We start from the raw sequence: 26,797 nt of genomic DNA, 5'->3' as shown, positions 1-26,797 counted from the left end.
ATGCGGCAGTTAAAACGCGACTCCTTACGGACTTATGCCTAGGTGAGTCTCATCCTGTATCTCTCCGCCATACGACACAGATCCAAGGTTATGAGTTTCAAATGGAGCTGATTGTTGTTGTAACGGTGTAGGTTCGAGGCGCTAGAGGTCGACTCTCAACGAACAGATGACTTCCCATGCAGCAGCCGTAAAGGGTCTCCTCGGTGCAACCTGGAGCTGGTCATAACATTTGAATCACGAACGGTGGAAGTGGAAGCTTACCTTCATTGGCACATCTCTTCACTGTCAAGTATCAAAGTCCATAGTCAGAAATGTTGGATCATCAGAGAACCCATATGTGCTCATCGGTAGGCTCGACTCGCTAAAACTTGTAGTCTTGAGACGGCCGGCACCAGCATGTGAGTTCCGCTCATATGAATGTTCAACGGGTGTTTCGTGACAAATATGTTGACACGCAGGTTTTATGCGATGAAGAAGCTAAGATGGACTAGGTTGTCAAAGAAAAAGCTTCAGGGTCTGCTGGCTTGCTTCAGCCCCAATGCTCGTGGTCCCGCCAAAATTCGTTGACCAGCTTGACATCATCCTAGCAAGCTTTCAAGATACATGGATGGGATAATTTGGGTCAATTCAATTCTTCTGTCGCAGAAGCCGAGTTTCTTGCTCCTTGCTTCCACCCATTGTCAAAAAACATAGTCGAATCAGCAGCCATGGAATACGATCCTCAAGCTCGTAAGCCCCTCAATAAGCCTAGCATGGCTGCATCGTGACCACGTTTGTGTTGCTGATCGGGTCACTAAGCCCCCTGCCTGACAAGTGATCCGCTCTCGTTTGCCTGGACTTCGGCTCGAGAACGATGGCCTGTAATTTTGGTATATATCATGTCCACGACGCAGCTTGAGACTCGCTAATTTTCGATGCCACCCACAGACAGGAGCGATTGACGACATTCACAAGGCCACAGCTCGCAGCCAAAACCCAGAGGAAGCCGCCGAAGGCAAGAAGATTACAGAGGCAATTGCTACGCTGAAATATGAGCTTCAGCATAACAGGAAGCTGACGTATGTTGAAGGCATGCTTTCCACTCAGCATTCTTTCTGACGTTGTATGCTACTAGTCCGTTGCCTGATGATGGACAACCAGACATCAAGTCTTATAACGAAGAGCTAGAAAAGCGTTCGAATCCGCAGTGGCATGGCGTCAACTGGCTGTACTCAGAATGCTATCTCTACCGGTTCGTTCTTGTCAGACTTCCCTGGAGTTACGAGCAGAGAGTCTTAGCTGACATGAGTGTAGTCGTCTCGCAACGATCTTTGCAAACTCCACGCACTGGAAGCAGTACGATGTGTTTGCCAAGCAGAAAATGTCCACATTTCGTTCGTCGCGCCCTGCAGTGCTTGAGCTCGCTGCGCGATACAATGAACTGGTGAACCAACTTGATGGGAAGCCTGACCCGACTGCCGAGGTATCTGAAGCGGACAAGGATGCCGCTGAGAAGCTGCTCTTCGCCGAGATGTGTGACATTTGCCTATGGGGCAACGCCACCGATCTTTCACTCCTCACAAACTTGACCTACGACGATATTCAGAAGCTCCAGGGTAGCGAGGCGCGGAAAAAGAACGAGAAGAACATCATTACAAACGATCTCGACGCCGCGTATACTACGCTCAGAGATGCGCGGAAAAACAATCCCAAAGGAGACCGACAGATCGACATCGTGCTTGATAATTCCGGCTTCGAGCTGTACGTCGACCTCATCCTTGCCGGCTACCTCTTGCATGCAGGTCTTGCCACACGAGTTGTACTTCATCCCAAGAACATACCGTGGTTCGTATCCGACGTGACACCTAAAGACTTTGGCGCCCTTCTCAACGCTCTTTTCGATGCCAAACGACTTTACGAAACACCTTCTGAGGACGAGACAGCACAAGGAATCACGCCAAATGCTCTCAGTGACGATCAATCCATCCTACTCACTGAGCTGTTCAGAGACTGGGCTCAGCTCCATGCCGATGGAAAAATCCTCCTACGATCGAACATTTTCTGGACTGCGCCGGGTGCCTACTGGCGGTTGCCACGCGTTGCGCCGGATCTATTCGCTGATCTGCAACAAAGTGAGCTTGTCGTATTTAAGGGCGACTTGAATTACCGCAAGCTCGTTGGTGATGTACTATGGGATCCTACCACACCATTCGCAGAAGCTGTTGGGCCATTGGGTCCCGGGTCCGGCATGCGCACTTTGGCGCTGCGGACTTGCAAAGCGGACGTCGTTGTTGGCCTCGCGAAAGGAAAGGATGAGGAACTGAGACAGACGGAAGGTGGAGGTGGAGATTCTGGACAACGAAAATGGGCCTGGTCGGGGAAGTATGCTGTTGTGAGCTTCGTGGACGGAAAAGCAAAGAACGGGAAATGAGAGCGGCTTCCATATGTCATACGATGCTTGTCATTTGACTGGCAGTCATACACGATAGAACAAGCGATTACTTTGGCCATGATCATCCAGGCATGTTGACAGGTGGAGTGTCGTGGCTCTAGGGGCTATCCTTCACCTTACGAATCTACACATGTAGTTGCGATGAGTTGGGAATTTCAGTACTGCGAGAACTTGACACTTTCTGATGGCCCAAATCTATGTCAACGAGGAACACATATTCTGGTACTCATCAGATCGAAAACTGAAAAACAGCAATGCCACTGACGAAGAAGGCAGGCGTGTAGTTGATGTCGAGATCGAAGCTACTGTACTATTCTGATATCCTCGTCAAAAGTCCCAGGGATAAATGCAGCCCAAACCCTAACTTGCTCGTGCTGCAGCTTAGAGTTGCATCTTATCATTTATCAGCCGGCTGCGGATCTCGAGAGCACGACATCGCACGCCATCACCATCCGCGTGTCCCACGAGTCGTTCACGCAATGCAGTGCGGCAGCATGAAGATCCGTGTTGTCGTCAGAGCTGATGAAGTCAAGGCATTGGCGTGTCGGTACCCCGCCATGATGGCACGGCCGCCGGCATTGATGTATCATTCGACCCTCGCCGAAGGCGTATGGCGTATGGCCTGGCTGATCCGCAGGTCAAGTTTCTCATGTCCATTTTCAGATAGAAGTGTTTTATACCACGCAGATTTTTGATTTCTTCTCAACATCTATCAAGATCTTCCCTCCCAAAGTGAACGCAAGAATGGCCCCCGCTCTGGTTGAGAGTCTTCGTGAACCGTCCACTTTGCTAGACCATCGGCCCTCCAAAGCGTTGTTCCCTGATGGAATCAAGACCAGTGGACAGCAAAACCCAAACTACGATCAAATCCAGCCCTACAGCGCCTTTCCCAAAGAAATCGTTGGCGAGACTGTGTGGAAGGCAGAGGATTATGTTGATCGACCAGAACAATGGGTACACCGATTCAATGAGCGAGAGATTGGCGAGTTGAGCAAAGCAGCAGACGCGTTCCTGGCGTCAGGAACGCCTTTGACAGGTATCATGCAGGTCAGTACATTGATTGTAGGTCTTATTCATTTATCTGACAATCCTGCGTCCATAGGAGAAGTTTCCACTGCCTACCATGCAACCCTACTTGATCTCAATGCGAAACGAACTTTTGAATGGAAAGGGCTTCATATTGTTCAAGGGATTTCCAGTTGAGAAATGGGGCAATCACAAGAGCGCTGTGGCATACATGGGCTTGGGAACGTATCTTGGATACTTTGTTTCACAAAATGGACTAGGTCATGTGCTGGGGCACGTCAAGGTATGGCATCTCCGAGTCCTTATTGAAGTCGCCAGAACAATTCGCTCTGGCACTATAAGACGGGCGATGCTGACGGATAGTCTAGGACACTGGCGCCGACCCAACTCAAATCGACAAAGTTCGCATCTATCGAACCACTGCTAGGCAATTCTTCCACGCCGACGATTGTGACATTGTCGGCCTGCTCTGCATTGCGCGTTCATTGGAAGGAGGCGAGTCAGATATCGTGAGCACGCATCACGTTTTCAACACCCTGCAACGGGAGCACCCAGAAGTAGTTGAAACATTGACCCAGCCTAACTGGTACTTTGACCGCAAAGGCGAGATATCGGAAGGCCAAGAGCCGTACACACGACAGCCCGTGTTCTACAAGGAGACTGGTGCGGATGGACGTGTATACGCCAAGTGGGACCCCTACTACGTCAAATCTCTCACGCGCTTCAGCGACGCCGGCATCATCCCACCTCTGTCGCCTGCGCAGGCGCATGCCGCCCAGGTACTCGAGGACACGTGCTTGCGGCTAGCACTACACATGATCCTTGAGATTGGCGATATTCAATTCTTGAGCAATGCACATGTCCTACACGCTCGCACGGCGTACAAGGATTACCCTCCGCCAGCGCCGCAAAGGCATCTCATGCGATTGTGGTTAGCGACACCAGAGACTGAGGGTGGATGGAAGCTGCCATTCAGTGACTCCGCGCACAAGAAACGCGGCGGAGTGCAGGTCAATGACACACCTCCAAGAGCACTGCTGGATGCCGAGTAGTGCGAGGGACGGAAATGTAGATCATTTGTATGAGTGTGTCCACACTCCAGAGATGCTGTGGCAATATGCGTAGACAATGAATGTTGCGGGCTTTGAAATGAAGCATACCTAGGTTTATATAACAAGGGTTTGGTGCTCACGCACTATCGATAAGATTTGTTTGGTGCTCACGTCATTGAACCTCGACATGCAAAACACAGTCCCCATCATGGATAGCTTCTTACCAAACGAGTGCACTCGATCCTCTTCATCGCAATAAATTTACATCGTTGCCTTTCAATACAGTCTGATGATTGCTGTTCTCCTTGTCTTTGCAAGTCCCGATCATGTCCGCAACTGACAACCTGGAAACCATCACGCAAGAAGACATCAGGATGCGGATTGATCCAGGCCGAGCTCGTACTTTGCTAGAAAACTTGCAGCACGTGGCAGAGAAAGTCAATGCTGCAAAAGGCAACCGACCGGTAAGTTGTTCCATACTCGGAAGCCGGACAATACTGCGATGTGAAAACATAGTGTTGTCCTTTCATTAAATTTTGCTACTGACCACAAATCCATTCTCTACTGTTCTAGGTTCGACTCATCGCTGTGAGCAAACTCAAACCAGCTACAGATATCCTTGCGCTACATCATCCTCCCTCTTCAGATCAGTCCGATTCCTCAAAGGGACCGACGCGGCCACATCACTTCGATTTCGGTGAAAATTATGCCCAAGAGCTCACCGAGAAAGCTGGCTTGCTGCCGCGGACCATTCGGTGGCACATGATCGGAGCATTGCAGACCAACAAATGTAAAGCCCTGGCCGAGAGCGTCCCCAACCTCTTCTGCGTCGCCAGCGTAGATAGCGCGAAGAAGGCCGATGCCTTGAACAAGGGCCGTAAGGCATGTCTCGAGCGTGAGGAGGGCGCTGCTGGCAAGAATGTTTCAAACCAAGCAGACGATTCGGACCGCCGACTACGAATCCTGGTCCAAGTCAACACATCTGGCGAAGAGAGCAAAAGCGGCGTCTCACCGGATTCGGACGAGCTTCTTAACCTCTGTCGCCACATCCACTCCGATGCTGAAAGCCCACACCTTCGACTGGCCGGCCTGATGACCATCGGCGCCATTGCGCGGAGTCGTGCGGCGGCGGAGGGAGAGGAGAATGAAGATTTTGTCAAACTTCGAGACGTTCGCTCCCAAGTCGCAAAGGCGCTAGAAATCCCCGAGGACGAATTGGCACTCAGCATGGGAATGAGTGCCGACTTTGAGGCGGCTCTAGGAATGGGAAGTGATGAGGTGAGAGTGGGCACTGGAATCTTTGGCGAGCGGCCGCCGAAGGACCAAGCCAGGGTCGTATGAGATCTGGAAGAGCGAAACGAATTCTTCGGGCAGGAACGATTCACCAGCGCATCTTTCGCAGCGTGTTCAGCCAGCACGGGCAGTAGAGTGCTCGAGCACTCCGTAATGCCCACGAAAATGACGATTGTGTGGTGCGATCGGAGAGATTTCTCTCGAGCGCGTTCCAGGCGATAGACGCCATATCTCATTGATGCTAATCCATCTATGCAAGTATGCTTCATCATGTACATCATTTATATGCGAGCGCCTATATACTGTAGATGGAGACGAAATGGACAGATCAGCCTAGGAAGCGTTGAATCTCACCTCCGACCCCTTCCAGGTCCAACAGGAATGTGTCATGGCCGAAGAGCGACCGGTCTTCGCCGAGTTCGACGTGAGTCACACTACGATTGCCCACGCGGCGCAGAGTATCGGCAATCTCACGCTGCTGCCATGAAGGGAAAAGGATATCCGAATCGACGCCGAGCACTAGAGTAGGTGTATCGCGTAGAGACACAAGGCCTTTGACCAGGTCCTCGGGCGGACCCGACGATAATGATTGACTGGGCTTCGCAGCCGTATCAGCCATGATCTCGGCGGACGAGGTCTCGGTCTCCTCGTAAGGCTCATCGGGCACAGTCAGACTGCAACGATCCTCCAGCGAGCCGAACCGTTGTGGATCGCCATCGGACAAACGATCGGCATTTGCGAGCCGTCGAGCAGCGGTGGCATCCTGTAATGTGCGACCTAGATCGAACAGGTCCATAGCTTTGCTGACATAGAGCAGACTGTTGGCATCATATTCGAGGCACCATTTCTCGCCCGCGTGGTCGAGATAGGTCTCGATCAAGAAATCTGGACAGAGCGCAGGGGGCTTGGTCGCATCCGCGCGCTGTCGTCCAAAGCGTTTCTCCCATTCAGGGCCCGACCGATACGTGATGGTGGCAATCTCACGCGCAAGCTTCATACCGGTGTGCGGGGGAATACTCTTGTAGTAGTTTCCGCGTGTCGTGGCCCAATTTGGATCGTTCATGAGAACCTGTCGCTGGGTGTGGCGCATCGCAATGCTGTAAGGGTGACTCCTCGCGCAGCCAGAGACCGTCACGATGCGGGATACGCGTTCGGGTTCCATGATGCCCGCCGCGAGGGATTGCATACCTCCCATACTGCAGCCGACGCTGGCGTAGAGCTTTCTGATGCCCATGGCGTCCAGGAGTCGAAATTGTGCGCGGACCATGTCCTGGAGCGTCAGAATGGGAAAACTCGTGCCGTAGTGCTCCCCGCTGATCGGATCGATGCTGCTCGGACCAGTGCTACCATAACATCCCCCGATGACATTGGTGCAGATGACGAAATATTTGTTGGTGTCCAGAGGTGCACCAGGACCGATGAATTTCTCCCACCAACCCGGTCGTGGGTTGCTCTCCGTGCTATGCGCGTGACTGCTCGCCGACAAGCCCGTGTGAACGACGATAGCATTGCTCTTGTCGCTGTTCAGAGTACCCCAAGCCTCCCAAGCGATGTCGAAGGATGGCAAAACCCCACCCCAGTCTAGCAAGATCGGTTCATCCGAATGGAAAACTTCGTGCTTGCCAGTTGTGTAGGAAGGCTCGGGACCGGAGAGAGAGCGTTTCTTGTGCAAGAGATCGCGTGTGCGGTCCTCTGCGTTGTCCAGGCAAGGAAAGGATAATTGCGGATTGGAAAGCGTCGTGGCCTTTGAAGATGAGGTGGAAGTAGGTGCAGGTCGCTTCACATTGGAATGTATGCTGCGCAAGGGTGTCGTCGCCGATCTGATCCTGGGATTTGTTCGTCGCAATGCCTTTGGAGCGATCTGCGCCAGAGTGCTAATTGCTTTAGGAGTTGCCATCGTCAATGAAGCTTGAGATCACTTTGGTGGTGAATGTGGAATGTCAGTCTAGATTTGTCGCATTGAAAAGTCGCCGGGTTATGACGGATTTGAGCTGCAGCAGAATTATGTAATCCAGAATTCGTTCCGCGGGCCAGACCAGGCTCCCAGACAGGCGAATCGTGAAAGACATCAAGAGTACGTGCTTTATTACAGCCCATCGAAAATGATCAATTCGTTTGAGCAACTCGATGGTTGCGACTAGGAATATGCCCGGCTTTTCATCGCGCTGGATGCTTGCATGGAAATATGAAAGACTGAACTGGATCAATCCGCTCCCAGATACACAGAACGACCTTCACATGCAGCACCAGAGCTCATTGCCTTCACGCGCCTTGCGTGATCTCATAAAAGGTACATATCTATCTTACTGACACCCAAACGCCGTGACCCATAATTTCGTATTCTTGCAAACCATTCTTGGATAATCCTGCCAAGACCTCGAAGTTGCGAAAACGCCATACCTCTTCAATCTCTCCTTCGACGGACGCCATCTGGCGGTGTAGCCGCGCTGTCTCTTTCTCCATAGTTTCCCCACACCCAATTCGACCAACCCTTTTCTCCACCGGGCGCGCCGGCACGTTCGGTGTGTGGTCCACGGCCCACGGCGCCGTGTAGATAGTCTTCTGGATCAGGCATGTTTGCCCCGGGTGTGAGGCCATCATCCTCGTGATCGTCATAGCCTAGATCTTCGAACTCGCTCTCGCTGCGGGATCGACTGAGGGCGTCGTATGATCTGTTGGCGGCGCGATGGCTGCTGGAAAGACCGGACGAGGTTGAAGGGCCGAGCTCGTCGGCTGCGTCTATAGCCATCAGAGCCGTCCGAAGACGATCTTTCGCCGCGCGTACAAAGTCGTCGCGCTCAGCGCCTCGCAAGTTCGGAGGTATGAGTGTGCCAGAGCGGGCAAGATCCCGTGCCTGTGTCCGTGGGTCCGAAGAGTTTGAGGTCTGCTGAGAAGATCCGGTAGCAGATGAAAGAGCTTTGCCCAGCAGGCCGAGAAGGTCCGCAGCAGGAGCATTGGAGCCAGCTGGTGCTTCGGAAGCAAATTTGGAGGCGAACGCGCCAGCGACATCCGCATAGCCCCCCATGTTGCGCGCCGAGGGCATCGCGAAGCGCTCATAGAGCTGGGTCGTGTAGCTGACGTTGCGAGCAGACGGAGGCGGTGGCGGCCGAGGTGGCTGGCCAAGGATCTGAACACGCACGTATTCAATCGCGCGCTTCACCGCATCCATGCCCGCGGCCGTAAGCTGCGCGTGCGAGTCGCTGATGAAACGATCGATCTGGCGCTCATGTTCGTCAAGGAAGGGGAAGACGTAGCGTTTGTATACGAATACGCTGCCTTGTTGCTCGCCTGGAATGACGAGGTACAAGTGTACGCCGAGTCGGATCCAGCTGTAGAAGGGCACCCAGCTAAGGATGAAGTTGAACTGGGATTCAACCACGAGAAGAAGGCTGAGGGTCGTCCAATACATGAGCCATGGCGTCAAGACCGCCGGATCCGAGGTGCGCAGTGCTTTGTAAGAGAAGAAGACGGGAAGAAGGATGGAGGTGACGGAGCTGTGAGTCGTGTGAGTTTATGCATGAGTGGATTATGGAGGCGATCAGGGCCATGAGCCGGCAACATACGTGAGGATGTCGGCGATGAATCCGAACATGATTGTGAGTCGACAGTTGAGGAAAGCGCAGAGGAAGAGACGCTTGTTCAAGTGGAACGAATCGATCGATGTTTCGACCTTTGGCAGGTATGCGATCGTGGAGTGAACAAGATCCCTAGCTAATCAAAGATACTTACCTAGCACGAATTGTAGTAGCTGCCTGGGTGATAAACTGATAACGAGCGGCGGTCACTTGGGCACGCTTGGGAAGAAGTAGAAGACAGGTACATGTGCATTTGAGCACTCCAGGGCTCTCCAGCTGTATGCAGGTGGAGCGCTCCACAAGCACTGTACGTGCAGGTGCTGAAGCATGCAGGTGTGCGCGTCCCGCTTGGCCTGGCTGCTGTTTGTTGTAGCTGCTGCTATTGGATGACGATAAGCCGCACAGGCTATAAAATAACAATAAACTACCTACCTAGGTAGGTAGGTATTGTACGACGACGATGGTGACTGATGAGGGAGGAGGAAAAGAGAAGGAAGAACCGTTCATGTATTAATAATCTCTGTTCATATCGTGTCTCACTCTCCTTGTCTGGTCTGCTTGATCCCTCTGCTCGTGACATGTCCGAGGATCTCACCGGTACAGTGGTTCTACATAGTACATACTACGCCCGCCCGAACCACCGCAAAAAGTCGTCACGTTGGTTTCGTCACTTGATCTCGCCCCGCACACCGAACTTTCCTCCCTCATCATGAGTCAGTCAGGGCTCCAGGGCTCCAGGGCTCTCCGACTGAGGTCATCCATCGCTGTACAGCGTCCATTGACGTCAGCCGTTCTATCGAGGTCCCAATGGCTTTCCTCTTCGCGACGCGTCTTCCTGACTGATGGCCATTTCCGCGACGCGTTTGCCTAAAAGTCGGGACATTGATTCTATGCATCATCGCAATCTCGCTCCTCACAGCACAAATTATCCCGACCCTTTCGGAGCATTCATCGCATTCATCGCATGCGGACATACATCATCACACACACGAGATATTTCAGAAGCACGTCATTCATCAATATGTCATTCAAAAGAAAGGCTGGAGATGCGGGTCTGGATTCAGCAAAGAAGCCGAAAGTCAATGCCTCCATCACTTCTTTCTTCGGACAGCCCAAAGCGGAGCCCAAGACCAACAGTCCTGCCACATCACTCAAGGCCGATGCAACACCAACATCTAGCACAGCTGACAGAGCCGAACCAACGCCCATCAAATTCGATAAAGATGCTTGGCTAGCGAAGCTCACTCCGGAGCAGAAGCAGCTCCTGGCGTTGGAGATCTCCTCCATGGACGAAAGTTGGCTAGCAGTGCTCAAAGACGAACTCGTCACCAAAGAGTTCCTCGACCTCAAGAAATTCCTCAAATCCGAGGTGGAGTCCGGCAAGAAGGTCTTCCCCCCCAGCTCTGACGTCTACAGCTGGTCGCGCCACACCCCTCTACACAAAGTCAAGGCCGTGATTCTCGGCCAGGATCCGTACCATAACGTGAACCAAGCCCACGGATTGTGCTTTTCCGTTCGTCCTCCGACCGTCGCGCCTCCCTCGCTGAAAAACATGTACATCGCGCTGAAGAAGGACTACCCCGATTTCAAGGCACCACCGCGTAATGGCGGTCTCCTGACCCCCTGGGCCGACCGAGGCGTGCTGCTGCTCAACACTTGCCTGACCGTCCGTGCCCATGAGGCGAACAGCCATGCAAATCGCGGTTGGGAACGCCTCACACAGAAAGTGATTGACACTATTGTCGCCAAGCGGACCAAAGGCGTGGTCTTCCTGGCCTGGGGCTCTCCGGCGCAGAAGCGCTGTGCCAAGATCACGGGCACCAAACACCTCGTCCTGAAGAGCGTCCACCCCAGTCCTCTCAGCGCGCACAAGGGCTTCATGGACTGTGGGCATTTCCGAAAGGCGAACGAGTGGTTGGAGGAGAGATATGGGGCGGACGGTGTGATCGATTGGAATCTAGATGTCGAGCCGGAAGAGGCGGGCGTTTGATCAGAGTGGAGCAGGATTGATAGGCGCAGAGTGGTGAAGCCCCTTTGAATGGCTTTATTTGGCAGGAGTGATGTTGTCAATGCGTTCATATCGGAACGTCTTGTAGTGTTATGTATCTTGTTTTCTGGATAGATCGACCGACCTGTCTCAAATCAATGACTCATGACTACTCCTCAACCGTGGTGATTTTGATCTCGATGGCAGAGAGGCTTGACTCCAGCGACCGAGAAGGAGACCGGTAGACTTCCTCAAAGTGTTCATGAGCCCATAGGATGCGACATAAGCCTGTGACATGCATGTTCTATGTGCCTTCAACACGCTGTCAGAGGTCGAATTGCAAAGAGTTTGTGGTTTCCGGTGCTGTATTCCAAGCCCCTGCATTGGCATATGCCGGAGCCGACGTGCCAGGTGGAAGAGTGGACGGTGACGGGACGACCGCGTGTGACATCTGCAGCTGTTGCCGTAGTTGTTGCTCCTGCTGAGATGGATGGTGGCTGCCGTCTTGCAAGCTAGGATCTAGCGGAAGTTTGGAGTGTTCGTGTAGCAGTCGCGGATCGTGGTGGATCTGGTGGCCCTCGAGCGCACTTGCGTCAGCATCTCCACGATCCCGCGCGTTCTGGAGACCGAGATCGATGTTGCGGTTGTCAAAGGATTCCCGCGGACCATTGTTCAAATCGTTCTGTAGGCTGTCTTCTTCGATCTCAGCCTGTAGCTGTGCGTCTGCCATTTCCTGATCTTCCTCGTCCTCTTCCGTCGGCCCTGCACCTGATGATGTCCCGGCTTTGCCCGCTTTGCTTCCTCCCTGCTTCTTCCATCCGTCTTTCGTTCGCACGTATCCTGCCTCGTACATACAGCCTTCGAAAGTGGAGGTCGACATCAGCGGCAGGCCCAATGCGACCAGCTCTGGGTCCATTGTCCTCTCGATAGTTCCATCCGGGAGTTTCCTGACGCCGACAAACTTGCTCGACTTTGCCTTCAAGGCCTCTTTGTCCTTGGTGGCGACCGATACCACCAGAGCTCTCTGCTCCGGGGTCAACAGCTCTTTTCTTCCACGCCGGCTGGGCTCCTCGAACAGTTTCGGCGCGTCTTTGATCAGTCGTGGGTCCGAGAGGTTGAGTTCATCGATGCCGAGCTCCGCCGCGCGAGCTTTGAGGCGCGTCATTGTCCGTGAGAGGGTAGCCTGAGAGATCCCATGGTCTCGCGCGAGTCCTTTCTGTGACGCGCCACCGAGGAGTGCGCCGCAGAGAAAGGCCCGCTGGATCACATGGAGTTCACGCCGTGATGTTTTATGAACCGGTTCCTTTCTAGGTCGTGGCGTTCGCTGCACGCGATGCGGTGGCATTGTGATTGCGCCTCTCTGGCTGGTCTTGTGGAGTGGTCGGATAGTGAGTCGTTGCGACAAACGGACCGTGTTGCCGGATGACAGTTCTACACGCTCACTTGCACCTGTGGAATCTGAACCCTTAGAGGTCGCAGGGTTGGAGAGACATTGCCGAAATGCCGATTATCTGAAGTTCGTAGTGGCGCTGCACCTGTACGAGACAATTGTTGCAATCATTTACTGATCTACCAACGAATTGCATAGGTAGAAGGTGCTTTCCCTTCTAGCTTCATTACCATTGTAGGTGGTAGATTGCAGGTGCAGATGATGTTAAACAATTCAGCGCAACGCGGCGAACCCTAAGAGCACCACCGATCGTCTGCAAACTCGTGTAGACCTTGCCCAGGTCCTCGTCCTGTCTTGCGTCTCCACCAGGCTCTCTCGAAAGAAGCCGATCGACAGTGCTCACCTGCATATTGGATCCTACCCACGCAACGTATGGACTTGAGAAGACTGAGTTTCTTGCGGATGTCATCTACTCCAGATGTGTATGGATTAGTTGGCATCACACGTGCTATCTGATCCACGTTATCCCATCATGCGTGGGACGGTCCCCGACGTGGGTGCACAACACAACAGACGGTTCAAGACACACGTCCATAGTCTATGGCATTGGTGACGATGATGTCGACGGCACTAGGTACAGCTGCCATTGAACAATCCTGACGTCGGTACAAGCCAAGTATGGATGGACACGACCATCCTAGCACTGGCTGCCGTCCTCGGCTTGGTGATTATGATGTGCAGTATACGCCTAATAGAAGTGTTTTTGCGATCGGGCTGCCACTTGCGTCGCTGTATTTAGATGTCGCCCATGTGCATGCCTTGTCCATCGCGCGCAGTCCTGCACATAGAGTACTGCACAAAGAAAAGAGACCGCGTGTGCCGTAGCGATGATCTGTAAATAGGCATTGTCGCAGCCGTCCACGTCAATAATAATACCAACAACGACCTAAATCCATCCCACTCACCTCCTCGCTGGCAATCGGCCTTGCTGTCATTGCCACACAACACAATCCACGCCTTCCCACGCAGCAGCAGCCCTGGAGACATTGAGATCATCAGCCACCACCACCAGCACCACCATCAGCACCAACCAGCTGTGCACCCTTGTTGATTTCGGGCTATACCGAGCACTGTATACACACACAGAGGTCTGCCACAGTACATTAACATCCAACACTAGGTAGAATCCGCGCTGTTTGTTATACTCCACACACGCACGATCCGCGAGTTCATCCGCCTGCCGAGCTCGACTAGCTTCTGTTGCTGCGTTGTTCACCGCTGGCGTAGCGGCCATCGATTCACGACCCAAGTGCCACTTCCGTCGTGTTGTTTGTGCGACACTACTGCACACCCGTGAGTCCGTCTGCGCGGCTGCTTTTCCCTCGAGCCCAAGGCTGACCATGACTTCGCTGCTGCAGCCCTGCCCCGAATATCCTCGCCCACGGTCTGCATCCTGCGACCGGCGTTGGGCTCCTCTCTGACGTGGGTGCAGCCAGCGAAACCGATCTACCATAGCCTTGACAGCTCATCGCTCGCTGTCTAGACGGGAAAATCTCGTCCTCCAACGCGCCTTTGATCGTCTAGCGCCAGGGCGCTGCCGGCAGATATATAATGTCACAAACCCAATCTCCCTCGGCCGACGTCGAGCAGGACCGGGCGCCTGCCGATGATGAACCACAACAGGATCTCACCGGTGACAACAACGACATGAGTCACGAAGATTTACTACAAGATTTCGATTTCGAGGTCAAGGAGCAAGACCGCTGGCTCCCTATTGCCAATGGTACGTCTCACATGCGTGACTGATTGCTGTCATCTGGAAAATAGTGGTCACTGCTCGCAGCAGCTGCACTGTCGATTGGCGTTGTTTCGTCCGTTGCCCCTTGGTCGCAAGGACGTTGCAGGCCGGTGAAAGAATGCAATGAGATCTTGGCTTCGATTGATATGTGCCGCATCAATTTTCCCGCCTGCCACACAGCGACAAGCCATGTCTCGCCGAGAAATGATATTTTTGTCGCCAGGTTGACAACATCCAACAACGAACATGTCTGAGCGCCGCAACTTCTAGTCTTCCCTCAGATTTCAGGCCTGCGCGAAGTAGCGTTATGATCACAATGCTGACGATTGTCTTTCGCTCTAGTCGCCAGGATTATGAAGGGAGCACTTCCCGAGAATGCAAAGATTGCCAAAGAAGCCAAAGAATGCATGCAAGAATGTGTAAGCGAGTTCATCTCGTTCATTACCAGCGAAGGTACGGCCCAATCTCCATCACAATGCCAACGTTATCCACGATGGACCTGGATAGCTAATGTAAATTGTAGCTTCGGAGAAATGTCAACAAGAGAAGCGCAAGACCGTTAATGGCGAGGACATTCTCTTCGCAATGACATCGCTCGGCTTCGAAAACTATGGTGAAGCGCTCAAGATTTATCTAGCACGATACCGAGAGGTCAGTAATGCGGCATCACCTCTGCGCGACAAATAATCAAGCGCAACGTTGAAACGACAAGACGTGGCTCTAACAATTTCCCACAGAACCTCTCCGTCCGCAGTGATCAGCCACAAAAGCCCGCCACAGCCACAGGGACGACTGCTGGTTCCAATTCTACCACTTCACCGTACAACGATACTCCGAGCCATGGCGGACTTGCCAACCCTGTAGACCAGCCTACAGATGGAGCCACCGACTTCGCATACGTCGTCGGTGGAAACAACAATGCTGACTTTTAGGTCTCGCACCATGCAATAACCTCCAATCTATCGTGCTTCAGCTCGACGAGCCATGGATGTGGAGCGCTTATCACCGGGCTTTGATCTATGTATATACATCTAGCAATCACGACATTTCTTCAGGGATGGTGGAGTTGGCGGGTGGTAATTCCCTTTTGCACGCCGGCCCAAGTACATCGAGAGACTGCTTAGGCAGCCAAGTACCATCGAATTGGATAGTGTATGGACCGAGACGCCATATTGCATGCAGGACCAACATGCTGCCTGCTGGAGCATTTTGAGGAGGGCACGTAACGTGCATTTTGTATAATGTAGTCGGAGGCGGCCAACCAGCGTTGCCCGCGATGTAGAGGGATGAACGCGTCTGAACCACTGCTCGCGCAGGTTTACAAAGACAATAAATCTACACATCCTGAAAGCACAAAATCAACTCTTGAACATCTTGTAGGACCTTCGCAATGCTGCTGGATTCGTGGACGATTGAGGAGTGAGAGTCGTGCTTGTTTCAGACGATTTCGTGATACCGGACGAGCTTGCAGCCTGAGGCTGAAATACGTTCTGTGACGTTTTTACGCGGGGCGAAGCTCCAACTACACTAATGGCTGAGCGTCACCAACCTTGTGATGTGGACTACACCTAGGTATTCAGCACTGCACACGATATAGAGTCAAATTGATATCTATCATTGAATGACCGGTTTGAAAGACACATCATTAAAATGTCGTCTGCTAAGCTAGAGAAGGTGCTCGCGCGCCAGAAGACTAAGTAAGCATCTGAATTCCAGGATGGCCTCGCTAGAGTCCAATACGCTGACCATGACCTGCAACCCGTAGGATTGAAGAAGGAGACTACTATGAAGCCCATCAACAATTACGGACCGTCGCGAATCGCTATGTCAAAGCCAACGACTACACTGCTGCCATCGACATTTTGGCTTCAGGGGCTAATATGCTGCTGAAGGCTGGCCAAGGTGGCTCAGGCGCCGACTTGTGCATCTACCTTATGGAAACTTACAACAAGGGCGATGTCAAGCCAGATGCCGCGAGTAAGGCAAGACTGGTCACATTGCTGCGGGCCTTCCCTCACAACGAGCCGTCCAAGAAAAAATTCGTGGGTGGAGTGGTAGAGTATGTGCCCAATGCCGAAACTTTTGAGAACGAGAAGCTGCCGTTGTCTTTTCGCTTGTCGCCACGATGAGGCTTCGTCCAACATCCGCAGACCAACGCTTGCACATGGATTGCTGACCAAAGTCTCTCAATAGATGGTCTAGCAAGACTGGTGAATTTCCCGCAGGTGACCCTGACCTACATCACGTCATTGGCTCGCTATATGCTCAAGAAGGAGAGGTCTACGAAGCTGAACTTCACCTGACTCTCGGAACATCAGAGTCGCCTGCTGTATTCAGTGACCTCGAGTACACCTGGTACGCTAGTAGCGATGAGCCCAGTAGTGCAGCCTCCTACGCTGCTCGCTGCGTATTTCCTTACCTGCTCATTTTCAACACACGCGCCGCGAACAAAGCCTTTTTGCTCTTCACCAGCGCCCTCTCTGCAGCACACCCGAACGGTCTGGGCGTACAAAGTATCTCCAGCCCGTCTGCCGATATCCGTATCTACCCTTCCCTCCCGCTCCTGAATTTCATCGGGCTTCTCCTTCTTGCCTGCCAGCGCGGTGGTACCGATCTGTACAAGCAGCTCAGGGCCCACTATGCCGCGAATTTGAAGGAGATGCCACAGTGGGAGGAACCCTTGGCGCACATTGCAGAGAAGTACTTCGGAATCAAACTTCCCAGCGCGGGCGGCGGCAATCCCATGTTGGACATGATGACGAACATGATGATGGGAGGAAACAATCCTTTTGCGGCGGCGAGAGGGAAAAAGGACCAGGGCCGGCTTGGTGGTGGCGGACCACCAGCTCCTGGAGTCGATTGATTGGCAGTCAGCGATAAGGAAAGGAAAGATCGTAATGGCTCAGTAATATGGAACAGGGATGATGCCGAAGTCATGAGTCGGCGGTGTTTCGGAAGCGCTGTCGCCACGTACGGAAATGTCACATGGCGATACCATAAGCCTCTGGAGTATAGATGAGTGGGACCAGTGGTCGATATTGATTTGCAAATGATTCTTGCATCGAACTGTGCGTTTCCGGCTCTTTGAGAAAAGTGCATTGTATGATTGACAGGGTGGTCCAAACACGAAGATTTGCACATTGACGAGTAGCTTATAATAATTCGAAGGACTTTTACCCGCGGCCAAGGAGGTAAACACGATCTTCAGTGCTATATGGTACTGCATTCTCACCACCAGCGCTTGGCTGAGTTCATCCATAGCTGCGCGTGATACGTGTTCCATGTTGCTACTCTGGATCAGCTTTTTGGAAGTGCAGTCGAAACTTTTGATCCAATTGACAAATTTCTCTAGAGATCCTGCCGGAGATAACGGAACGCCATGATTGATCCCATACATGCAGACGTGATATTTCCATGGAGCCATGACAAGAAATACTAACCAAGTCACCAACCGCTGGATAGAGCTTATTCCCCAGTCTTTATTCCTCTACGGCTCCGGTGCAAGTTATTCTTCTTTTCGGGTGATCTTGAAACAGACCTTTCCGACCTCCATCGCATTGAAAGCTCTGTACGCCTCTGGAGCTGTCTCGAGATCACGAACCTCACCCGTGAGGAACATCAACTTCTTGTGTTCCTGCACAAGCAGGGCCAACGCATCCTCGAAGATACTTCGGACAGGGCAGCGCCCGAAGGCCATGGTGACGTTCTTTCCGTACAATTGAAGACCGTTGACAGGGAAGGTCTCAGTGCTATTTCGGATGAAAACATAAATCGTCAGCAAACTGATGCTTCAAGAATGGGCGAGCAGTCGAATTTGGAAGAAGAAGAAGAAGCAATGATTATAGGGCAAAGGAAAGGTGACGTACTGTACTCCGATACTGCTGATCATGCCCCATGGTCGAATCATGTCAAAGCACAAGTGGAATGCGTCCGCGTGCCCGACACCTTCAATCACAACGTCGGCACCTCGGCCATCCGTGGCAGCCTTGATCTTGCCAACTGGATCGTCGTTAAGGTTGATCGGAATTGCTCCTAATTGTCGCGCCTGTTCCAAACGTGCCGGAACGGTGTCGATAGCATAGACGGTATCCACCATTGTCAGAGCACAGGTGATAGCGCAAAGTCCCACAGGGCCGCAGCCAACTGTGACAGCGGTGTATTCGCGTCGGTCGCGCTCTGGCAGATCTTTGAGGAAGCGTGCGGCGGCGAAGTAGCCTGTGGGGAAGATGTCGGCCATCAGAACCAGCATCTCTTCCGGGATACCCTTTGGTGCGAGGACGAAGGTGCTGTCGGCGAGAGGGCATCGTACGAATTCCGCCTGTCCGCCGTTGATGGTGTTGGCGGGAGCGCTGTTACCAAACAGCTCGCCTTTGGCACATCGAGAGGCCTGACCGCGGACGCAGTAGTAGCACTCGCCGCATGCAGTGTAGAAGGGGACGACGACCTAAAGAGAATGACCCGGAGGTTGACATCAGCATAGGCTCTTGGACAAGCTTCGTGACGGAGGTCACATTTCCGCATGGTGCACCGCGAAGCAGAAACACCTCCTGATTGTATTTCGCGCTAGGTGTGTCCTTACCTTGTCTCCCAAGTTGAACTTGGTGACTGCCTCACCCTTCTCGACAATCTCGCCAACGAATTCGTGACCGCAAGTGAAGCCAGGAGGACATTTTAAGTGACCTCGATAGAAGTGCAGATCGGAGCCGCACAGAGCGGTGGAGGTGACTCTGAGAATAGCATCGGTTGGCTGGAGGATTTTTGGTACGTCTCGGTCCTCGACAGCGACCTGTTGGGTTGAGTCATCGTTTTAGCATTCATTCAAGATGAGGTGCGGCCATCATGCCATGTAGGCATCTCAAGGCGGAGATGAAGCCGCGAGCTGCCACGCTCACGCTCTCTTTTTTGGATATGGAGAGAAGTACGTACTTCGAATGGGCCCTTGAACACAACGGCTCGCATAGTCTTCTGTTGGATGGGAGACATGGCGGCGACGTAGGCTCCGGCAACTGCGAAACCTTGATGGCGTGTTGCGAAGTACCACGATGGAGCCGCGAACCTTGATGGCAGCGATGTATAGTTGTTTGGACTTTGACGGGTCGAGGTTGGTTTATGACGCGGAATGTCTTTGTGCCGTCGATAATGAAATGTGATGGAATTCCCGCCTTTGCTCGTCAACAGTTCGTAGGAAGGTGACGGGATGTGAAGATGGGAGGATGAGCGATATTAGCGATCACGGCGGGCAAGCGATTAGACGCGGCTCATAACCTGTGATCAGACTTTTAGTGTGAGAGGATTATTACTACCCATGTCCGCTCGCTGTACCGTCCACCATGCGCCAGTGTGTGTTTGTGTCTTGCACCAAACCTTCCAACCACTGCCGAAGCCACCGATGAGGGGCCAATGGACGTTTGCCCCGCTCCGACGGCCCTGTCCTGACCCACGCGATCCTAGAGTTCCAATTCCAAGATTGCCCGCTGCCGCAACCGGGATTAGTCATTGCGTTCGGCGCTTTCCAATCTTGGAAGTTCAATCCTGAAGCGTTCCATGGTTGGTATGTTCTCGTGCAGCACTTCGAGAATTGCTGCGCTGCAAGGTCTGGAAGGGCGGGACACTGTCCGTAGCGTCTTGCAGTTCATGTTGCACGCAGCTGTCATGCATTAGCCGTGGATGGTCCGCAGGCCGTCTTCAGACAACAACAACAGCGACCATGAGGATGACAGCCGACGCCCAACCCGCGACAATGATATTAAGCCGTCACGTCCAGCGGTACATGAATCTCTGTCAACTCAGAAGGAGGACCTCCGGCTTGATTCACGCTCCTGGTAAGTGATGCCAAAGGCTCCGGCATAAGAAATATCAGAGACACCTTCGTCGTTCCTCCGAAACCGCAGTAGCCGTTGAGAGACGGTCGCACTACTGCGACCAGGCTAAGCCGAGGATTCACAACTGTCAAAAACAAGTACAATAACAGCAGATCCAATCGTTCTCTAGCAAAACATACCAGAGTTCGTTGTTGTTAGTTTCTAGATGCTTATTATCGACCGTGTAAGTTACGCAATACCTACCTACTAGGTAGGTACCTGCCACGTCTCGCATCACTTCTATGAATATAGATCCATTGTTCATTTGGCGAGTGGAACAAGTCTAGCAAGCGTACCTTCTCGTTATATCGGAATGCTGGTGAACGGTGATAAACACATCGCAGACGTCGTCCGCCAGACCTATAGTGTACCTTTGACGTCATTGCATATCTGTTATATACTGTCGCACGGTGTCATGAAAATTGTTGGTGCTTCTGATTCAAGAAGCTCTGGCCTCTCTGTACACCACATCGCCGAGCTAAGTGCGGCTTGTGAGATTATAGATCCCGTTCGTTTCAAAGAGGCACCGCAGCGTACATGCGACAGGGTCGCGGTGTTTGTCAAATCGCTGATTCGACGTTTCGCAAGCGTTGTGAGGTCAGGGTGATCGGAAGCGGGTTCATCACTTCGTTGGTTCGAGATAATCCCGAGCGAATGCTGGCTGTGGTTGCGAAGCTTCTACGAATATGTGGATCTCACAGGCAACCGAAGGCGCAAAATGGACATTGTAAGTGGATATCAAGCGTGAGAAACAAAAGTTCTATAATTTCGAGTCAAGTTCTTGCTTGAGCCGGACAACACCCTGCGATTGTGATTGTTAGTCAAGTAGTAGAATCATAGCAGTGGATAACAGAATAACCATACCTCTTGAACGCAACTCGCGATGAGAGTTCCATCCCTTGAAAACATTCTTTGCATGACGAAACCGCGACCCTCGCCTGCCCATGGTGTCTCTGCCTCTGCCAGAATCCAATCGTCCGCGCGGAAAGCTTTCGGGTTGTGAAAGTAGATGGAATGATCCAGTGAGACCATCATTCCGATCTCTGGTCTCTTCTCCTTCAATCCTACAATTTCGCCGTCTTTGATATCCAGTGTCTTGATAGCATCGATGAGCTCATCATCCATCTCCTCATATTTTCGCAATGTTTCAATGTCCATTTCCTTGAGCTTGTCGACCAGACTGCGCGGAACCAAGTGCTTCGCCGACTTGTCACCCTGTTTCAGCACGACAGCATCGTATCGCATGAGCTTGTGAGTTCTCGCGACAGTACCGATGAAATATGAATCACTCATATATGCCAAAGCCGAAAGGTGTGCCTGATGACCACCTTCATCGCTGATCCGGCCTCGGCATTTGACCCATTGCCTCGTTCGCTTCTCTTCCGGATTTTCGCTGTTGTTATTGAAGATGCTGACTTTCTGCGTCACGAATGGCGATTTGACGCCTCGTAAGATACTAGCGGGCTCCTCGTTCTCTGCAGGTGGAGGAGGAACATCACTGGGCATGCGTGCCTGGTGCTGTACAGTCTGCTTGCCGCCAGACCCGTCGCGCGTGAAGCTGAGAGTGGTGGTGAAAATGGGTTGGCCGCGCTGGCGGGCTTGCACTGTTCGCGTCGCAAAGGACCGCCCTTCTCTTACGTGCTCTACGTGAAAAATGATCGGGATATCGGCATTGCCATTCAACACGAAATAGCAGTGCATGCTGTGTACGGTGAAGTTGGGCGGCACCGTCTTTTGCGCAGCAGCCAGACATTGTGCAATGACGGCTCCGCCATAGATCCCTCGGGCTCCTGGCGGATGCCACACTTTGCGCGTGTTGGTGAACAAATCCGGCGCGATGTCGTTCAGCGCCGTGAGTTCAAGAACATCTTCAATCGGAGCTTTGCCCTCCGATGAGGGCGGCGGTTTGATTAGTGTCGGCCGACTCATTTTGCTGAAGTCAGGCAGGTAGTTTGTCTGGCAAGACCACGAAAGAATGGAAAAGGTGGTAATTATTGTCTTTACAAGATAACGCTGCAGCTCGTATGACGATATAGAAGCAGCGGGTCTCGTAGACGACGACTCGCGCTCGGTGTTCGGAAATAATTATGATCGATTGCGATGACAACCCCGGATCGTGACACGCATCTAGACCGAGGGACGAGCTCCGCGTGTGCTATTTCGCCTTAGGTGAGACGGGCTTATTAATTACACCAATGATCAGCCTTCCTGCGCCGTGGTCAGGCCAATAGAGGGGAATCTCCGGCCTGTGGTTTGCATCTGCCATCACGATACGAGAGCGACCTCTAGTCCACCTGCAGTCGCCTAATTTCATTAGAGACTACAAACACGTGCCTCGTCCGTCAAGAATCGTGTGTTTCTCAATCGGTCCAATTTTGGCCCCGGAGAGGCCGACTGCCGCGTGGCAGGTGAAAACCCGCACTCGTTGAGCCCATGAAGGTGACCTCGGGACGGCTGTGGGTTAGGGTCATTCGTCGTCACGGATGCAGGCCGGGAAGATGTCCGCTGGGCGTGCGTGGATACGAAACGTCATTGGAGGCGCAGTCGCTGCATTTCTTGTCTGATCTCACGATGCCCATCTTCACGCGCAATGCCTTCAACATTGGAGATCACCGGACCTTGAAACACTGATAAGCGCAAACAGCCCGACGGAATTATTACAGTGAACTCACTGTAGGCTACAGAGGCTGCTGTCAAGGCACGCATCGTGATATCGCTTTATCCCTCCGTCACTCTTGCATACGCGCACGACCCCTCCACCACCGGATTTCTTTGGTTTCTCCTCTGCCTGCTCGCCATCGCCCTTCTCTCTACCCACACTTACGTCGCTGCTGGACAGTCGTCAACCGACTGCTTGATCGCTGTTGTCGCCCTCGCCCAACATGCCTCCTTTCATCAATAATCCATTGCCGTCGTCGATGCGCAGCGAGTGCAAGAAATGTGGTCGCATCCTTGCCTCGTTCATCGACCCTCGGCAGGCATTTGGCCCTGACAAAATCATTCCTCCGCACATCCTGGCTAATGCCGAGGGCCTTGCCATTCTGACCGTCTTCAAAGCCGGTTTCCTCGGATCTGGCAGGTTTGGTAGTGGTGTTGTTGTTGCCCGAAAGGAGGATAAGTCCTGGTATGTGCCATCGAGCCCTATTTCTATGCTACATGTGGAGTCATGATTTGCTGACGGGACAATTGTGTTTCGCGTGATGCAGGTCTGCGCCGTCAGCGATTGGAACCGTTGGTGGTGGTTTCGGTGGCCAAATTGGTTTTGAGCTGACTGACTTTGTTTTTATTCTGAATGACAAAGCGGCCGTCAAAACCTTCGCGCAGGTCGGTTCTCTTACACTCGGAGGCAATGTATCTATTGCCGCCGGTCCAGTCGGTCGCAGTGCTGAAGCAGCTGGCGCTGCCTCTCTGAAATCAGTCAGCGGAATCTTCGCCTACAGCAAAACTAAGGGCTTGTTCGCGGGAGTCTCGCTAGAGGGTAGCGTGCTAATAGAGCGTCGCGATGCAAACGAAAAGATGTATGGCCGAAAGCTCACAGCAAGGGAGCTTCTCGGAGGAAGCGTTCCCATGCCGGCACAAGCGGAGCCACTTTTGCGTGTGCTCAACTCGCGCGTTTTCGGCGGTGTCAATCCTGGCCCTGCTCGCGGCACAGACGACATGTACAACGATGTGCCTGTATACGACGACGCGAACGATGATGCGAGCTGGAATGCTCAAAGTCCGACAAACAACAGTGGAGGTTTCGGCAGCGACCACTATGGCAAACCGTCTCGCGCTGCTACTTGGCAAGACGACCCATACGATCGTGCATCTGCGCGCATGTCTTCGCCACGCGCCAATCCTAGCGAAACATTTGACCGACTAGAATCTTCCCGTTCCGCCCGTTCCTCGACCTTCTCCTCCGCGGCTGGAGTTGATCCCTCCGACAATTATGTCTACTCAGATCGAAAAGGCCCGGCTCCAGCAAGACCAACAGCGCCAAAACCAGCTTTTGGGACTGGCGACAAGAAGGCTTTGGCACCAGGTCAGGCAAGAGCCAAATTCAAGTTCGAGGCCGCACAGCCTGGAGACTTGGGGTTCAACAAAGGCGATATCATCACCATAGTCAAAAGAACGGAGAACGAGACGGATTGGTGGACGGGAAGGATAGGCGACCGGGAAGGTATTTTTCCGAGCAATTACATCGAGACCGTTTGAGGAGGAGTAAAGTCTCCGAAGACTTCACGAGTGGACACTAAGCACACCTGCGCTTGATGTCTTGCTAGAAATGATTAATTGGCCGGCACTCCGTGGCATTCATGGCAACAATCGGAGCATCGGAGACCGGATCCGATCCCGAACGTTTGGCTTTCGGTCGCATCGCAGGCATCTTTCAGGTGGCTTGGAGACACTTTCGTTGATTTGAAGGCAGACGTCGGACAAAATGTCCATTCATGAGTACCACGGCCGCAAAACTTTAATTCCATTTCCAACACCCGCAACGACCTCGAGTCGAAAACACTGGCGCTGATACCCCCGATTAGAATTTGATAGCAGGAGCGTCGGAACAATGTCACGGAAATCAGAAACGCATGAAATTTAGCACATGGCTTGCTTTTACCCGTTTGCTCTCGTGCTTAATAGTCTAGAATGCGCTTGATAGAGTCGTAGACTCGCGCTACATCAGGGAGAATAAATTTCTCGTACAAGAGACCTGTGTGTGTGCTCCAACCCGCAACTCTCTGTACCGGCGCTGCCAGGCGTAAGAAACATCCCTCCTGCACCGTTGCCGCAACTTCTGCACCCACGCCGGCATTCACCATACTCTCATGCACCACGATGCATCGCCCAGTCTTGCGCACGGAGTCCATCACCGTTTGTCTATCCCAAGGATAAATTGTTCTCAGATCAATCAATTCCACAGAGCACTTCAGGTCTTTTTCCACGGCATCAATGGCTGCTTGACAAGTGTACAGAGGTGTTCCATACGAGACTACAGTCACGTCTTCTCCCGGTTTAATGACGTCGGCCTTGTCCAGCGGTAATGTATAAGCCTCCTGTGGGACATGCTCAACAGCAGCACGATAGAGGATCTTGGGTTCCATGAAGATCACCGGATCCGGACACTCCACTGCCGCTAGCAACAAGCCTTTGGCCTGCGTGGGCGATCGCGGCACAACGACTCTCATGCCGGGGACATGCGTAAACAAGCTCTCAGGACTCTGAGTGTGGTAGAGTGCACCGTGGCCTACTCCTCCCGCCGGCATGCGAATCACGAGTCCACCACAATGTACACCATCTCCACCACCATCCTCTTGCTGCGCGTGTTGTGCGTTCGTCCCTGATCGGTACCGCACCTTGGCTGCCTCGTTTACGATCTGATCGAAAGCAGGAAAGACGTAGTCTGCAAACTGAATCTCCGCAATCGGCCGCATGCCTTGTAGCGCAGCACCGATTGCGAAGCCCACGATGCCTTGCTCGCTCAGTGGTGTGTTGAAGACTCGGTCAGGCCCGAACTCGCTCGCGAGGTTCATTGAGCAGCGGAACACACCGCCAAAGGAGACATCTTCACCAAAGACTAAAGTCCGGGAATCTGAGCGAAGAGCGTGTGCGAGAGCGCTATTGATAGCCGTGAAGAGGTTTTGGCGGCTCGTCGTGAACGTGGTGGTCGCAGCTGCTGTTGTGGTATCATGGCCACCGTGACTTTGTTTCAAAGCTGCCACAAGTTCAGAATTTGAGAGAGCAGATCTTGACGTATGGTGGAGAAGAGGTGTTGTGGAGTAGTCGGTAGGTAGATTTAGACGCGCCCTGGGAGCATGCGAGGAGTAATGTCTCCCTGTTGCTTTCACGATATTTATGTGGCATGTCGCTATGATTCGTCTCGTTTTGAGTGATCTGACTTGCGATATCATCTTTGTGTGTACATATAAGTCAACTTTGTTTCTTTCACAAACGACCTCCACTTCTCGACGAGATGCAGACTCATCCATCTGGCAAGATCTCCAAAGCCGTCATTCCATTCGGTTGGATGCGGCTTAAGTCCGTAGATTCCCACACGCCGATAACAATAATCCACGAGGGCAAGGTCTTCTCCAGCAATCCATATAATTGAAGGAAAAGAGACATGTTTGAAGAATGCAATGCATCAATTCTGGAAATTTGAACGGTGGTTGAATTGTTTCGCACACTGATACGAAATGCCGCACACATTCGAAGAAAGTGTTCAGCGCGCTTCTGAAGGTGAATTCTGCTGTTGCATCACTTCCGCCGCATGTGGCTCGTGCGCAGACCTAAACATTCGGGTTTGTGGGATTGGAGCTTCAGCAGTATCAACACGCACAGAGGTTGTACCCGATATTCGATTTTGATAGATACGTCCTGCGATTCCACAATCTTCACGCCCGA

General features: G+C 52.6%; 14 protein-coding genes across 14 annotated transcripts; 8 read left to right on the top strand and 6 right to left on the bottom strand.

Annotated features, from left to right (window-relative positions):
- The first annotated feature begins 570 nt into the window (after positions 1-570).
- On the top strand, positions 571-2,607 carry K489DRAFT_378476 (DUF89-domain-containing protein). Its single transcript, XM_033604416.1, has 5 exons — positions 571-729; positions 799-869; positions 928-1,058; positions 1,115-1,231; positions 1,294-2,607. Exons 1-5 carry the CDS (start codon positions 708-710, stop codon positions 2,408-2,410), a joined length of 1,458 nt encoding a protein of 485 aa, XP_033461118.1. The 5' UTR covers positions 571-707; the 3' UTR covers positions 2,411-2,607.
- A 270-nt stretch (positions 2,608-2,877) lies between these two features.
- On the top strand, positions 2,878-4,675 carry K489DRAFT_393503 (Clavaminate synthase-like protein). The gene is made up of 3 exons (XM_033606782.1): positions 2,878-3,478; positions 3,534-3,740; positions 3,826-4,675. Exons 1-3 carry the CDS (start codon positions 3,176-3,178, stop codon positions 4,507-4,509), a joined length of 1,194 nt encoding a protein of 397 aa, XP_033461117.1. The 5' UTR covers positions 2,878-3,175; the 3' UTR covers positions 4,510-4,675.
- A 208-nt stretch (positions 4,676-4,883) lies between these two features.
- On the top strand, positions 4,884-5,850 carry K489DRAFT_316936 (alanine racemase family protein; the record flags this gene model as incomplete). The annotated part of the gene is made up of 3 exons (XM_033601202.1): positions 4,884-4,973; positions 5,083-5,404; positions 5,444-5,850. The coding sequence occupies 3 exons, from the start codon at positions 4,884-4,886 to the stop codon at positions 5,848-5,850; spliced, it is 819 nt and encodes a 272-aa protein (XP_033461116.1).
- Positions 5,851-6,136: 286 nt separating this feature from the next.
- On the bottom strand, positions 6,137-7,534 carry K489DRAFT_294108 (homoserine acetyltransferase; the record flags this gene model as incomplete). The annotated part of the gene is made up of 1 exon (XM_033600264.1): positions 6,137-7,534. A coding segment is annotated over one exon (1,398 nt), but the record flags the coding sequence as incomplete, so codon positions are not given.
- A 347-nt stretch (positions 7,535-7,881) lies between these two features.
- K489DRAFT_378472 (uncharacterized protein) lies at positions 7,882-9,870 on the bottom strand. Its single transcript, XM_033604415.1, has 2 exons — positions 9,366-9,870; positions 7,882-9,296 (listed from the first exon to the last, which is right to left on the bottom strand). The coding sequence occupies exons 1-2, from the start codon at positions 9,392-9,394 to the stop codon at positions 8,207-8,209; spliced, it is 1,119 nt and encodes a 372-aa protein (XP_033461114.1). The 5' UTR covers positions 9,395-9,870; the 3' UTR covers positions 7,882-8,206.
- Positions 9,871-10,064: 194 nt separating this feature from the next.
- On the top strand, positions 10,065-11,700 carry K489DRAFT_378471 (uracil-DNA glycosylase). Its single transcript, XM_033604414.1, has one exon. It carries the CDS (start codon positions 10,399-10,401, stop codon positions 11,365-11,367), a length of 969 nt encoding a protein of 322 aa, XP_033461113.1. The 5' UTR covers positions 10,065-10,398; the 3' UTR covers positions 11,368-11,700.
- Positions 11,690-12,709, bottom strand: K489DRAFT_369002 (uncharacterized protein; the record flags this gene model as incomplete). The annotated part of the gene is made up of 1 exon (XM_033602996.1): positions 11,690-12,709. One exon carries the CDS (start codon positions 12,707-12,709, stop codon positions 11,690-11,692), a length of 1,020 nt encoding a protein of 339 aa, XP_033461112.1.
- A 555-nt stretch (positions 12,710-13,264) lies between these two features.
- K489DRAFT_378469 (uncharacterized protein) lies at positions 13,265-13,767 on the top strand. Its single transcript, XM_033604413.1, has 2 exons — positions 13,265-13,646; positions 13,720-13,767. The coding sequence occupies exon 1, from the start codon at positions 13,433-13,435 to the stop codon at positions 13,637-13,639; it is 207 nt and encodes a 68-aa protein (XP_033461111.1). The 5' UTR covers positions 13,265-13,432; the 3' UTR covers positions 13,640-13,646; positions 13,720-13,767.
- Positions 13,768-14,055: 288 nt separating this feature from the next.
- Positions 14,056-15,534, top strand: K489DRAFT_172991 (uncharacterized protein). The gene is made up of 5 exons (XM_033599392.1): positions 14,056-14,107; positions 14,173-14,537; positions 14,895-15,005; positions 15,076-15,203; positions 15,290-15,534. Exons 2-5 carry the CDS (start codon positions 14,366-14,368, stop codon positions 15,482-15,484), a joined length of 606 nt encoding a protein of 201 aa, XP_033461110.1. The 5' UTR covers positions 14,056-14,107; positions 14,173-14,365; the 3' UTR covers positions 15,485-15,534.
- A 668-nt stretch (positions 15,535-16,202) lies between these two features.
- On the top strand, positions 16,203-17,512 carry K489DRAFT_430086 (DUF410-domain-containing protein; the record flags this gene model as incomplete). Its single annotated transcript, XM_033608400.1, has 3 exons — positions 16,203-16,249; positions 16,318-16,611; positions 16,746-17,512. The coding sequence occupies 3 exons, from the start codon at positions 16,203-16,205 to the stop codon at positions 17,413-17,415; spliced, it is 1,011 nt and encodes a 336-aa protein (XP_033461109.1). The 3' UTR covers positions 17,416-17,512.
- A 363-nt stretch (positions 17,513-17,875) lies between these two features.
- On the bottom strand, positions 17,876-19,696 carry K489DRAFT_172918 (GroES-like protein). The gene is made up of 4 exons (XM_033599391.1): positions 19,479-19,696; positions 19,132-19,338; positions 18,419-18,996; positions 17,876-18,301 (listed from the first exon to the last, which is right to left on the bottom strand). The coding sequence occupies exons 1-4, from the start codon at positions 19,533-19,535 to the stop codon at positions 18,058-18,060; spliced, it is 1,086 nt and encodes a 361-aa protein (XP_033461108.1). The 5' UTR covers positions 19,536-19,696; the 3' UTR covers positions 17,876-18,057.
- A 1,084-nt stretch (positions 19,697-20,780) lies between these two features.
- Positions 20,781-22,632, bottom strand: K489DRAFT_378465 (Thioesterase/thiol ester dehydrase-isomerase). Its single transcript, XM_033604412.1, has 2 exons — positions 21,278-22,632; positions 20,781-21,215 (listed from the first exon to the last, which is right to left on the bottom strand). Exons 1-2 carry the CDS (start codon positions 22,340-22,342, stop codon positions 21,174-21,176), a joined length of 1,107 nt encoding a protein of 368 aa, XP_033461107.1. The 5' UTR covers positions 22,343-22,632; the 3' UTR covers positions 20,781-21,173.
- A 663-nt stretch (positions 22,633-23,295) lies between these two features.
- K489DRAFT_316647 (DUF500-domain-containing protein) lies at positions 23,296-24,610 on the top strand (the record flags this gene model as incomplete). The annotated part of the gene is made up of 2 exons (XM_033601179.1): positions 23,296-23,537; positions 23,620-24,610. The coding sequence occupies 2 exons, from the start codon at positions 23,296-23,298 to the stop codon at positions 24,608-24,610; spliced, it is 1,233 nt and encodes a 410-aa protein (XP_033461106.1).
- A 350-nt stretch (positions 24,611-24,960) lies between these two features.
- On the bottom strand, positions 24,961-26,560 carry K489DRAFT_378463 (thiamine diphosphate-binding protein). The gene has a single exon (XM_033604411.1). It carries the CDS (start codon positions 26,380-26,382, stop codon positions 25,030-25,032), a length of 1,353 nt encoding a protein of 450 aa, XP_033461105.1. The 5' UTR covers positions 26,383-26,560; the 3' UTR covers positions 24,961-25,029.
- Positions 26,561-26,797: the final 237 nt, after the last annotated feature.

This window comes from Dissoconium aciculare (assembly GCF_010015565.1).
Source record: "Dissoconium aciculare CBS 342.82 unplaced genomic scaffold K489scaffold_4, whole genome shotgun sequence".
NCBI lineage: Eukaryota > Fungi > Ascomycota > Dothideomycetes > Mycosphaerellales > Dissoconiaceae > Dissoconium > Dissoconium aciculare.
The sequence above is the reverse complement of the archived record's forward strand: the minus strand, read 5'-3'. Positions and strand labels throughout refer to the sequence as shown.

Excerpts from the sequence above, each read along its gene's own strand:
- K489DRAFT_378463 (XM_033604411.1), bottom strand. The coding sequence starts at position 26,382 with ATGGATGAGTCTGCATCTCGTCGAGAAGTGGAGGTCGTTTGTGAAAGA.
- K489DRAFT_393503 (XM_033606782.1), top strand. The coding sequence starts at position 3,176 with ATGGCCCCCGCTCTGGTTGAGAGTCTTCGTGAACCGTCCACTTTGCTA. Across the intron at positions 3,479-3,533 it reads CTTTGACAGGTATCATGCAG|GAGAAGTTTCCACTGCCTAC; the intron begins GTCAGTACATTG and ends CTGCGTCCATAG. Across the intron at positions 3,741-3,825 it reads ATGTGCTGGGGCACGTCAAG|GACACTGGCGCCGACCCAAC; the intron begins GTATGGCATCTC and ends CGGATAGTCTAG.
- K489DRAFT_378469 (XM_033604413.1), top strand. The coding sequence starts at position 13,433 with ATGGATGGACACGACCATCCTAGCACTGGCTGCCGTCCTCGGCTTGGT.
- K489DRAFT_172918 (XM_033599391.1), bottom strand. The coding sequence starts at position 19,535 with ATGTCTCCCATCCAACAGAAGACTATGCGAGCCGTTGTGTTCAAGGGC. Across the intron at positions 19,339-19,478 it reads TGTTCAAGGGCCCATTCGAA|GTCGCTGTCGAGGACCGAGA; the intron begins GTACGTACTTCT and ends TCAACCCAACAG. Across the intron at positions 18,302-18,418 it reads ATCAGCAGTATCGGAGTACA|CACTGAGACCTTCCCTGTCA; the intron begins GTACGTCACCTT and ends CATCCGAAATAG.
- K489DRAFT_172991 (XM_033599392.1), top strand. The coding sequence starts at position 14,366 with ATGTCACAAACCCAATCTCCCTCGGCCGACGTCGAGCAGGACCGGGCG. Across the intron at positions 14,538-14,894 it reads CTGGCTCCCTATTGCCAATG|TCGCCAGGATTATGAAGGGA; the intron begins GTACGTCTCACA and ends CTTTCGCTCTAG. Across the intron at positions 15,006-15,075 it reads CTCGTTCATTACCAGCGAAG|CTTCGGAGAAATGTCAACAA; the intron begins GTACGGCCCAAT and ends TGTAAATTGTAG.
- K489DRAFT_378476 (XM_033604416.1), top strand. The coding sequence starts at position 708 with ATGGAATACGATCCTCAAGCTC. Across the intron at positions 870-927 it reads AACGATGGCCTGTAATTTTG|ACAGGAGCGATTGACGACAT; the intron begins GTATATATCATG and ends TGCCACCCACAG. Across the intron at positions 1,059-1,114 it reads CAGCATAACAGGAAGCTGAC|TCCGTTGCCTGATGATGGAC; the intron begins GTATGTTGAAGG and ends GTATGCTACTAG.
- K489DRAFT_378472 (XM_033604415.1), bottom strand. The coding sequence starts at position 9,394 with ATGTTCGGATTCATCGCCGACATCCTCAC. Across the intron at positions 9,297-9,365 it reads TTCATCGCCGACATCCTCAC|CTCCGTCACCTCCATCCTTC; the intron begins GTATGTTGCCGG and ends CACGACTCACAG.
- K489DRAFT_378471 (XM_033604414.1), top strand. The coding sequence starts at position 10,399 with ATGTCATTCAAAAGAAAGGCTGGAGATGCGGGTCTGGATTCAGCAAAG.
- K489DRAFT_378465 (XM_033604412.1), bottom strand. The coding sequence starts at position 22,342 with ATGAGTCGGCCGACACTAATCAAACCGCCGCCCTCATCGGAGGGCAAA. Across the intron at positions 21,216-21,277 it reads TCGCGAGTTGCGTTCAAGAG|GGTGTTGTCCGGCTCAAGCA; the intron begins GTATGGTTATTC and ends TCACAATCGCAG.